The 12,406-nt window shown below is 44.5% G+C and overlaps 1 protein-coding gene across 1 annotated transcript in view; it reads left to right on the top strand.

Annotated features, from left to right (window-relative positions):
- Positions 1-3,127: 3,127 nt before the first annotated feature.
- CDS1 (CDP-diacylglycerol synthase 1) overlaps positions 3,128-12,406 on the top strand; it is a 661,805-nt gene continuing 652,526 nt past the window's right edge. Inside the window, exon 1 of the mRNA XM_069236283.1 lies at positions 3,128-3,574. Coding sequence (XP_069092384.1) covers positions 3,482-3,574 — 93 coding nt within the window. The 5' untranslated portion in view covers positions 3,128-3,481. The remainder of the gene's footprint in view (positions 3,575-12,406) is intronic.

Raw genomic sequence — 12,406 nt, 5'->3', positions numbered from 1 at the left:
GCGCAGAAGTCATTGTTGAAACCATCCCAAGTGATAGAATTTTTGGGTTTCAAGATCGATTCGATTCACTCCCAATTGATTCTTCCTGCGTTAAAAATTTGAAACATCAAGAGGGAGTTGAGATCGGCTTTAATCAGTCCGACAATTTCTCTAAGGAACATTGCTCGTCTGGTGGGCCTGTTAGCCTCCTCCATTCAGGCAATTTTTCCTGCCCCCTTGCATTATCGAGCTCTACAGAGACTGAAGATCCAATACTTGTGACAGGGTTTGAGTTACTCAGCTTTGATTCCTCTGACCCCAGAGGTCAAGGAAGAGATTCAGTGGTGGCTTCACCACATGGAAGCATGGAATGGCAGGGTCATATTCGTATCTCATCCAGAAGTTGTCATAGAATCAGACGCCAGCCAGTGGGGTTGGGGAGCCCGCTGCGCCTCAGTAGTGACAGGGGGCCGTTGGTCAATGAAGGAACAAGGTCTTCACATCAATTGCTTGGAACTTTTAGCGGGGTCCTTTGCGATAAAGAGCTTATCCCCGCTCAAGACAGACTGCTGCATTCTTCTGAGAATGGACAATATTTCAGCAGTACGTTATGTCAACAAGTTGGGGGGAACGAAATCCAGAGTTCTTGCGGAGATTGCCAAGGGGTTTTGGCATTAGTGGTACTAGCAGAATATCTTCCGGGAGATCAGAACACAATAGCAGTTTGGAACTCCAGATACCTGACGGAGCCCAGCGATTGGAGACTGGATCCAATGATTTACCAACAGATAGTCCAGGAATGGGGTTGTTGCGAGATAGATCTCTTTGCGTCTCGCCTCAACACTCAGACTCCGAAGTTCTACAGCTGGAGGTCGGACCCACAGGCTATAGCGACAGATGCCTTTTTACAGAATTGGTACCCTGCTCTGAGTTATGCATTCCCTCCATTTCTCTTGATTCCCAGAGTCCTGTCTCAATTTCGGAGGCAGAAGGCAGATCTGATCCTGGTGACTCCATTATGGAGGTCTCAGCCTTGGTTCCCTATTGCACTTCAATTAGCATGTGCTCTGCCATTGCTCATTCCTCCTCGTCAGAACCTGTTATTGAGTCCGGAGGGCCTTCAACATCCATTGATTGTATCAGGGACTCTAACGCTGATGGCATGGAGGGTTTCAGGACAAGATGGAAAACCCCAGGCCTTTCGCAACAAGCTGAAAGCTATATCAAGCAGGCCTGTGCAGCTAGTACCCACAAGAGATATGCTTCTGCATGGCGTAGATGGGATAGTTGGTGCAATGGAAGGGGTATTAATCCCTTGGAATCAAGTATTGATTTAACTATACATTTTTTGGCTGAATTAGCTTCTTCAGGTCTGGCCTATAGGACGATTAATAATTTCAGATCGGCAATTTCCTCAGGTCATGTACACATTGATGGTAAACCGGTAGGTGAACACCCCTGGTGTGTAAGCTGTTGATAGGTATTCGTTTCTCGAAACCCCCCCCCAGGCCAAATATTCTGCTCTTTGGGATGTGAACATTGTATTAAAAATTTTAGATTCTTGGCCTAGTAACAAATATTTATCTCGCAAACAGCTTTCAGCCAAGCTGACTATGTTGCTATGTTTAGTCTCATGTAAGAGGGTTTCAGATGTTAGAGCTTTAGACTTATCCGGTAGGATTTACTCTCCGGAAGGTGTTACCTTCAATATTTCCAGGAGAACTAAGACTAATTGCAGGTCAGTATCCTTTCCTTGGTTTCCAGACAATTCAAAGTTATGTGTGGTACAGTGTCTTAAAGATTACGAAGTGGTTACAGAGGAGTTTAGACAAAACATGAATGGGCAAGTCTTAATTGCTTTACAGAAGCCATTTAAACCAGTTTCCTCGGCCACTCTTGCGAGATGGATAAAGTGGCTAATGAATGAAGCAGGTATTGATACCAGTCATTTCAGTGCTCATTCAGTTATAGGAGCCATGGCGTCAAAATCATTTGCTCTAGGTTCTAGTCTGGAGGACATCATGAAAACAGCAGACTGGTCGTCTGAGGGCACTTTTCGTAAGTTTTATTTTAAGCCTGTGCTAGATGTGACCTCTGTTGTTATGGGTCAGCTTTGAACTAGCATAATCCGAGCCTCCGGTCCTGATATAGAATAAAAAAAAATCTAGCTTACGCGTCAAGAATTTTCAATTCTATTAAGGACACGGAGGCGAGGATTATCCCGCCCTCTAATGAATAAAGGTAATTGTATTTATACGTTTATGATCTCTATTCATTTATACCCTCCGAGTGTGATTTATTGGGGATTGAAGTGGGAAAGTTTTGTGATTACTGTTTTTTTCTACCATTGTGAGAGATTACCGTCCTGTATTTATCACTTATTTCAGGTTCGGATCAGAAGAATTCTTGATGGTTTCATCCTAGTATCTACATTTTAAAAGTTCATTCCTTCCATGAGTAAGAGGCCGACTTGAGGATCAGTCTGGTTTATCTTTGTTGGACGTTCCATTCAAGGGTGAGATTCCGTGTCATCCATTGCAGAAGAAGGTCGTTGGAAGAGAGTTTAAAGTTATTGGTTTGATTAAAGAAAGAGGATATGACGTTTGAGGTTAAGACTTATAAAGACTAAGGTCACGTTAGGTGATTGGTACATGTGATGCAAGGACTTGGGCATCTTGGGAAATGTATTTTTTGTTTTTTGTGATTTCATTGGCTGCTGTGAATATGTCAGTAAAGAAAGAGATAGCATCATCCTCGCCTCCATGTCCTTAATAGAATTGAAAATTATTGACGCGTAAACTAGAAAATATTTTATTCTCTGTGATGTCACACGTCATGATGTCACTTGGATACTTCCTAACTTGGTTAGTCACCCCCACTTCTTTTTTAGGACTTCTAACATAAACCTAAAGGTGCCGAGAGAGACAAATTGTAAAAGTCATAGGGCGTACCTGCGCACAGAACATTTTAAGACAGAGAAAGAGACAAAACAGGACAGTCCATAGCTTCCGGCGGGACGAGGATAGGCGCTGTGCACAGCGGCTGGGATCTCCGCAAGAGTCGGTTACAGGCAAAAACGGTAGTAACTCTTCTATGTCCACAGTCCACGAGCTCCAGAGTTGCCGCATGTGTTGCAGTGAGTGGTGACGAAACGAAAGCACCTGAATGCGACGTCACCGCGCAAATACCTGAGCGTCCTGCGCGTCCCCGTTAGCAGAGCGAAGGCGCGGAGCTGCTGTTCATCTGAGTTGGTGCACGCGCAGGCACGTGCATGCGCACCGGCAGGACCGCTGCTAAACATCAACAGTAGTGTCGTCAAGAGCCCTTCTTCCTTGTTTAGAGTTTAAGGAGATCATTTCTTTTTGTACAGCGATCGGAGAAGCTAAAACCCGACTATAAAGCAGCCTGCTCTCTTTCTGGCGAAACTCCACGGAGGGCAGATCGGGACCCCGCCCAAGGAAAGCACTTTCATTATCCTGAAGGGGGATTGGCACTTCTCAGCATGTCAGGTGTGAGGCACAGAAGCGGGGTCGGAAGAGGAGGTGCAGGAGACGGCTCGTGTGAGCCTGAGGTGGAAGAGACCGCGTCTAACAAGGTGAGTGGACCCGTAGCTCTCCTGAATGACCTGTGTAGGGCTGCCGCAACTAAGTGCTCACTGAGGCAATACACCGTACACCTTCCCCCGAAATGTTCAGTCCAGTTGCTTCACCATTCACTTGATAGTTTTTTGTGAGTTTCGTAGCTCTATGCACAACGTTTTTATTTTCGAGGCTTCTCTTTCAAACTGCCGCGAGATATTAGACTGTTCTCTGCCATCCGGGACCAAGAGTACTTCTTTACTTCATCATCATTTCTGGTCGGACTGTTTGATTTAAATGTCTCGTAAGTGCGCAGTCCTTTACTGCCCCCACCCCTACTATGTTTTCAGCCCTGTGACCTGCAGAAAAGCGCACAGCAGGGCGGGGCATGGTGGCTCATCATAATGCGACACCCAAGTGCGAGAGGATACGAATGCTGTTTGCGTTAATGATGTAGTCTTCAGTATCAACATGATCGCGAAATTATTTATCAAAGCGCTTGAACGAAAGTGAGATGGGCAGCCGTCCCGTATTACTAAATGTGGAGTGTTCCTGCGTATCTTCGAGACATCCGCTTGTCCCTCGCTTTCAGTCATGCTAGTTGTTCACATATCACTGCACAATTCATACATTGTCCTGCTTTCTCCAAGAAGGCATAATTCTGTCGCACGATACGCGTGCTCTTTCACTAAAAGCACAAGTCAGAAACAATTCTGTACTGTGCGAGCTACACAGCAACTGCTCATTCCAGAAATTGTACTTAACTCCTGTTTATATTGAATTATATCACTACTCCATTAAAAGTGTACAGTGTCCTTCTATGACGTTCTCAGTGCGTGCTGAGTTAGTGGTCACTTGATGCATGTGGCACCAGGGGAAGTGCTTAAATGTAATAGTAACACCAGACCCTGACACCAAGCATATTTTTCTGTAAAAGGACAATCTGTGCTTGGGGCTTCTCAATATGGGTAGTTTCCTTTCCGTGGGTCAGAACTGAAACTTATCAGCGAAGCATGTATGTTTTTAGTACCTTTCCCAAATCCTCTACCACCCCACTTCAGATTGTCAGATCCTTCTGGTATTGATTCATTCAATAGTATATACTAATATCCAGAATGCACTTTCACATTCTGGGAAGCGTAGAGAGATTAATTAGGATACAGGATAATGTTACCCTGACTACTACCTATGCCTCAAAGAATACCCTAAAACCCTTCATGCCAGAGGACTGCCTTGTAGGCTAAAAATCTCAAAGGTGAGATTCAAATGAGGTTTCTGTTGACCCCCACACACCTATTGTCCTGCTTGATCATCGGGTCTCATTCTGGTCCCTTTAAACCACAAAAGGCTCGTTTCCTGGGAGCCCTTGTGATTGTATTGGACGTGGTCTACTAGTTAGTGTTAAAAATAACCGAAGTACAGCCTTTAAATTTGGATGCACTGGTAAGATTAAAATTACAAGGCAGATGTTTTAAGATGAAGAAGAGTCCCTACGCCCTAATGTGCTTCAACATGTTTCAGCTCACTTAGGCCACTTTTGGTCCAGGGCTTTCATCAAGACCTGTGTAGATGGCCCGCTGTCTGTCATCTTTGTTTCAGCTGTCCTAATCCTAAAAGTGAGGGTCTCTGTTGAACAACATATAATACACGACATTAAAATACGCACATAGGGATACTTGCCTGCTGAATGAGCGTATATTAATTCCTGGAACACATAAATCATGACAGCTAGCGGCATTGAACGTGGTGGTACGATGGCATCCATTCACAGGTATTGGTTTCAGGTACACAAAATGAAGGCATAGCATGCACACTACACCCTTGCATGCGCTTAATGTGTCAGTGTATCCTGTGCACCACAAAACATTATTTATAGACTTCTGCAGACATTTAGTGAGCACTCATTGTGTCACACTGAAAACCACTTGTGACACTTATGTGAAATGTTTTTTTTTTTTAAACACATTTTTATTAATTTGAATTGCGGTACATTGTAACGAAAACAACCATTAACAATGCCACAACAGTTTAGTCATGCTTATTAGTTATTAGACAAAACCTCTTAAGATTGACAGCCTTCAGAATCTATAGGCCAAGAGCAGATCTTAGAGCTTGTGGATAGGCCTATTCTCATTGCTTCTTCTCTTCTCGCATTCTAGTTTCCAAATATTAAAGGCTGGAGTTGGACACTTATGTGAAATGTGATGGTACTTCATGTAAATAGAACCCAGTCCTTTTTATCCTTATTATTTGTGGTATATAATAATTCCCTACTAGGAAAGGCAGGGAGACATGCCCCTATCATCATACACTGCTTTTAAATTTGAGAACATAAATGCATTGTTTAGTATGCCGGAATCCCCAGTTATTAAGTTGTCACTTGTCAGATTCTTAAATATAGTGTTGGATTCAGCACTGCAAAAGTAATAATCATGCAGTTTCTGAAGTGCACAGCTACCTCATATGAGTTATAGGTATCAACCGGTCTAAATACAGCTGTTAAACCCCCATAACTCCAAAGCAAAAAAAAAAAAAAAAAAAGTTTTGAGGTTTTTCTGAAGAAAATATCCAACTGGACCTGGGAATTGGGGGAAGAGCATTCCACAATTTCAGCACTAAGGAACTCCCTCCAATGTGCACTTTATTTAATTTGGAAACACCCCAACATATCCCCTGCCAATATTAGATTCCTCAATAGTACATATGGCCTGACAAAAGCATGCAGGTACCGTTGACGTTTCTTGGTGAATGCCGTCTGACAATAGCATCAAAGCATTGAATGAGGATCTCTGCTTCACCGGAAGCCAGTGACGCTTCTTAAGCGCAGCCCCAATCGATGCATGCTTTGGCAAGTTCAGTAAGAGATGTGCATCAGAATTCTGCAGTCTTTGGAGTCTCCAATCAAACCCTCTGTGACTCCAAGATATAGCACATTACAGTAGTAGAGCGTAGACAGAAGGACTGAACTACTGTAGTTATTTGGCTGTCAAAAGACATTTTTTCATCATGGCAAATGGCAAGATTCTTGACCTTGGGAACAGGTAATGGGCCCAACTCCCTAGGCCACCGTGCTGTGAATCCCGACTTCGAGTGATTGCCCACGGTCAGAATCTCAGTCTTCCCAGCATTGAGTTTGAGGCAATTCAAATCCATCCACCTAGCGACCTCTGCAAGGCAAAGGCATAGAGAGGAGGCCATATGGCAAGAATTCTGTGACGGCGTGATAAGCTGCGTGTCATCTGCATATGAGAGGATGGTAAAACCATAACGTTTGATGTCCTCTGCCAGCGGGCATACGTACACATTGAACAAGATGGGGCTCAAGGAGAAGCACTGTGGCACGCCTTGCTTCAATAGAAACACTTTTGACTGGTAAGGTTTCTGCAATACCTGAAAGGTGCACCCCTGCAAAAATGAAGCGACCCAACTCAGCGCTTTGTGGCCCACAGCACAGTCTCTCAATCAGGATATTGTGGGACACAGTGTAGAAAACAGCACGGAGGTCCAACTTGATAATTGCAGCAGAATCGCCAGTGTCCAAAATCTGACGAATTGACTCTGTGCCTAGAAACAAGGCTGACTCAGTACTGTACGAGGGACGAAAGCCCAATTGAGTCCTGTTTAGCTGGGCTCTCCATAAAGCTCGAGGGCTGCTTATTGACAAATGATTGTGTAATCTTGAAGAGTGGAAACAGCAACACTACATGATAATTTCCCTGCTTGTTGGGATCCAAGAAAGGTTTTTTAAGGCGTGGAACCACCACAGCATGCTTTCATCCCTGTGGTACCTGGTCAGATGCCAGAGAGATGTTATTCAGCTCACCTAATACTTGATGGACCACCTCTCTACCTCGTTCCAGAATAGACAGGGATGCTGGGTCCAACAGAGATCCTTACCTCACCGAAGCATGTAGCACTGTCAGATCCTCAGGCTGAATGGGCATAAAATTCAGCAGCCTGGAGTGGTCTTCCAAACCGTCAAACCAAGCACTCAAGCAAGAGGCATCTCTCGACATTGCGGGAAAGGAGTGAGCAGACTAGATTTTATTAGTTTAAGAATCACAACAGTGGTAGGTTTTGAGTGCTGCTATAAAATCTATTTTACAGACTGGATCACAAGCTCTGCGCCAAAGGCAGTTAAGGCGCTTACACTTCTTTTTTTTTTCAGTACTATCAGATCCTCATTAAACCAGCCAGACAGTGTTTTGTTTTTTTTTGTCTGCAAAAGATCTGATTCTATACAGGAGCTGTTTGATCTAATGCTTCATTGATCTGCTTGTTCAGCTATGTTAGTACAGCTATCCAGAATAGTTTGGCTTGAGACTAGAGCACCACAGAATTGAAGAGTGATAACTTTGGTCCACTGCTGTGCCCATGTCGCATGAGTGGATGCGTGACTAATAGATGTTTTATCATAAAAGATCAAAAAGCAATGGCAAGCTGGTCTGCCCAAGTGAATGGAATAGGATGCTCAGTCACTATACAAGCCAAGTTTGAAAAAATAGGATCAGAGATGTGCCCCAGTCTGTGTGGGGGAGGACACCTGTTGAAGGGGCTGCAAACCCTCCAAATCTGCAGCCACAATCATTGCTGCTAGTCGTGTAGTATCATCAAAATGTAGATTAAGATATCCCACCGCTGTGAAATTAGAATAGCGAAGTACTATTGGGGACAAGACATCCGCTAACACAGAGACAAAGTTAGAAGCAGGACTGTGGGGCAAAACATCTGAAATCTTACAATTACTGGTTAAAGCCAGAGAAAAGAAGGTTGCTTCACTTCCCTTAGTGCCAAGCTCGGAAAAGGTGCACTGTAGCAATTGCTTGAAAATTATCGCGCGCACCCCCCCCCCCCCCCCCCACGCCCTCTTCCCACTTCTGCACTTGCATATCATATCTCATAACGGCAAAACCTTTAAAGATAGCCTGTAAATGGTCAGGAGAGTCGTCATCCATAAGCCAAGTCTCAGTTAAGAAAACTGCATCTGGCGAATGCTTTCCCAGAAAGCGATACACTTTGTATTTGTGTTTGACTAACAACCTGCAGTTAGTAGAAAACAGTTAGCCGAAGCTTGAGGTGTGTGAATTACCTTAACGTTTGTGCTAGCCATTAGCGTATCTGAAAGTGAAAACCTGCAGTTCTTGAAGTGGGTCTCTTCCATAGCAAGGTCTAGCATATGGTGGCTGGCGCTAGGCAGCGAAATGGCAAGCTCCAGCAGTTCCAGTTTGGAATACTGCTTAGGAGCTGGCTTCAAACCACCAGGGGTCCTGGTGTCGTTCAGGCACAGACAGCTGCAGACAGGCTTGCCTGTGGCGCATCCGCTGCAGTCTGCGCTGCCATGCTCAATATATAGCCAAATGGGGAGGACGCGTACAGTGCTAAACTCAAAGATGGTGGCCTCAACCAGGAAGTGGGGCTGTATCAACAGTTTTCCAGTAAACCGAAAGCATTATACTTCAACCATGCTGTTAGCCATACCTAATTATTTCTGTTCAGTCCTCATTGATGTTTGTTTGAGTGTTTGTTTCTCCCATTGGTCCTATTCCTCCTGTATGGCGAGGGGCATGCATCTGTGTGTCAGTGCGCAAGTGGCATCCGATTCCTGCGAGCAAGGTGACGTTAAGCCACAAAAAGTGGCTTAAGGCCTCATTGTGAATACAGCGCAAGGCATTGGGCCATTGGAGGGTCACAAAAAGTGACGCTCTGGTGGTGACAGAGCCTTTTAAATCCGGCCCTTAGTGTTGTATGAAAGCTAAGGTCTGAATTGGTCCTGGTTCATGCTGCTCACTCAGGTTTGGGCTAGTTATTGATTGTTTTTCTAGGTGAATAATAGCCCCTTGTGGGGCTTAGCTTCACATCTGTGCTGAATATTGAATTCTGAATGAGGGGCAGGCATTGCTTGTGGTGTGAAATGCCTGGAGCAGAGGACACTTCCAACTAATATGACTTTTACCCAGCAATGCCCTGTGTGTGCTAAGACGACTGTAGCAGTGATCTCTCCCTGCGGTGTACCCCTTGGGACCCCAGGAAAGTTAGCTTCCTTGAGCAGCATGTCTTTGAAATAGGACTCAGCACTGTGAGCTTTCTACCAGCAGTGCCCAGTCAGAACTTTCACCATGGCACTGTGAGTCCCCTGCCTGTCCCCCAGTGCGGTAGGACCCCAGCAGCTTTATCTTCCTTCCATTAGGGACCAGAAGGTGCTGTAGGAAACTAGCAGTGTGAGCTCCCTCCCAACTAGAGATGGGCACGCCAGACAAGACTGGAAGCTGGCTCCAGTTGAATATCTACCCTTTCCCTGACATTGCCCACGGAACTAGTGACCCTGACAGAACTTGCTAGAAAGCTTTGGCAATATGTAGACTTTTTATTTTTAGTGGTCAGTACAAAAGCACCACATTGTTCAGTTCTGCTTGATGGTGAAGCCTTTGCTGTGCCTCCCATCAGATGTATTTAACTTGAAACAAGGAGGCGGGGACGCTCATTGTAGACCCTGCAAGGTAAACAGAGAGTTATTGTGCACCTTGAGAAAGATAATTAGGAGCGCATCTTGTTTGCGGGAAACAAGCCAGGATACCAGTGAGTTTACTGCAGTGAATCAGTGTCTGGTAAAAGAGCAGCAACAAGGTGCACCGCACGACTCCTTGCTCTCCAGTTACTGCAGTAATACACGAAACGTGCTGGCCAAAACACTTCTGATTTCCCCTCACTTAGTTTATAGTGCCTCTGTCTTGGGCACAAGATATGAAAGAAAAAGCGCACCAACTTATTTGCCGACCCACGGAAACAAAACAGAAGATGGACATGAGGAGTGAGCGTGTACTGGGTCACTGGGCCTTTCACTTCCACAGGAGCCCAGGTTCAGGTCTGCCTCAGCCAGTCTCCCAGAACAAGCACGAGCGCGTGTCATGAATCCCCAATGTCCCTGAAAACAAGTCCAAAGGCGACCTCTCCCATATAATGGTGGCAAAGGAATGGATTGTTTTCAGTTTGGTTAACATATTTACATTCATTATAATCATTACATGATTTCACTACGATGGTGAGACAGCACAATCAGTCTTAGTAGAATAGCAAAGTTTTGCATGATAAATGCTCAACAATTTTTCAGAAGTTAACAAAAAGAAATTAATCCTTCCAAGAGAAAGGTACACATTCTATGCTTCTGTATTAAGAGTCCTCAGGTTACCATTCCAGACCATACCCCCAGTTGAGACCGTGAAATTCATGGCAGCACTTACTAAACACTGTTAGTTATAAATATTGTTTATTTAAAAAAAAAAAACTTTTAAAGCCAGTGACTAATATCATTAATGTCGTCAGTGCTGTAATATGAAACTGAAAGAACATAAATGGATCTGTGTCAAATCCCGACCTCGGCCGCTTTACTCGTGTGATTCTGGGCAAATCACTTAGCCTCCCAAAAAAAGAAGGAAATGTAATGGAAAAAGTACATGCTTTATTGTATTTTAGTAATGTGTTTGTGTTAGCTGTGCCTTGCTGTGGATTTTTATACATCTGGGTGCTTCCAGAAATCTTGTTTATGTAAATACTGAACTATACTGAAATACCTGCGCTCCTTTGTCAGTGACACAGCAGAATTTATTGTCGGTTAAGAGTGCGCTGGGGAGTTTGTTTCACCTGCAAGCTTATACAACTTTCCATGGCTGTAAAATGACGAAGTTATTATGCATCAAACTTTGCCACAATTTAGACTCTGGATAAAGTAAATAAATTGAGTAACAGGCTGTTGCAGAACAGTATTTCAACTCTGCGGTATGAAGCTGTAATCTATATTGATAGACACTGAAGTGCAATGTTTTTTTTATTTTTTTTTTTTTATTTTTAAGCATGTGGTTCCCACAATGGGTGCTTGTAGTCAAGGGTGCCGCGCACCGTCTGTTGGCTCACCAGGGTGCCGTGGCGCACAGATTGGGAACCACTGGTGTGTGGGATGCAAACCTATATAAACTTAGAAATGTCCGCCACGCTCATTGAAATATACAGTGTGAGCATTGTGTGTTTTCCAAGACTTTGCAGGCAACAAAGTCAAACTTGAGCTAACAAAGAGGTACTGGCCACTATAAATCATGAAGAGTGGCAACCCAAAATGTGCAATTTACAACATCTGGGTGAGCTGTTTCGTCATTCAGTTACTTTTTGGTGTACAGTGCATACTATATTGTTTCAAATAGCGGGCTTCCGAAGGAGGTGCTGGACCTGAAGTTTGAGAATAGAATAGAGATCTGAGGGTGGGGGAAAAGAATCAAGAGCAATTTATTCTGTGGAGCGATGCAGTAGTAAATAAATAAATCTAAGTAATCATAGTTGACTGAGAAATAGTGAGAAGCGGGGTATCTCTGTTCTCCCAAGCACTCTTTTCTGCACCTCCTTCCCCCTCCCCCTCCCCCCCCTCCCCCCCCCCCCCCCCCCCCCCCCACTGCTTGGTCTATGCAGTTGGAAACGCGTGGGATGTGGTTTGAAGAAATCATTCCTCTTTGTTTTTAAGGCCTAATCGTTCTGGGAGCTGAAGTGCAGTTGGCGGGAGAGCGCATCCTGAGGTGTTGCACTAACTTAGATGGAACAGGTAATTAGCCACGTAGAGAAGTTGTTTAGTGGTACAAGTGGATTGAATCCGGTGCTGCCTGACATTCACTTCCTCTAGTTCGGCTTCCAGAAGGAAGCCTCCCTATGCCGTGTCAGATTTGACTCAGCATGACGTTTCCTATCACAGCTGCATGTAAGTGTCTGAATCTACATTGTAACTGCAGCACTAGTACAAGATTGAGAAGGTTGAGGGCCGTATTCTGCAGGGTTGTAGTGGCTGCCTTGTGCTCCAGACCTAACTTTAT

This window comes from Pleurodeles waltl, chromosome 1_2 (assembly GCF_031143425.1).
Source record: "Pleurodeles waltl isolate 20211129_DDA chromosome 1_2, aPleWal1.hap1.20221129, whole genome shotgun sequence".
Lineage (NCBI taxonomy): Eukaryota > Metazoa > Chordata > Amphibia > Caudata > Salamandridae > Pleurodeles > Pleurodeles waltl.
This window is presented reverse-complemented; position numbering and strand designations above follow the sequence as displayed.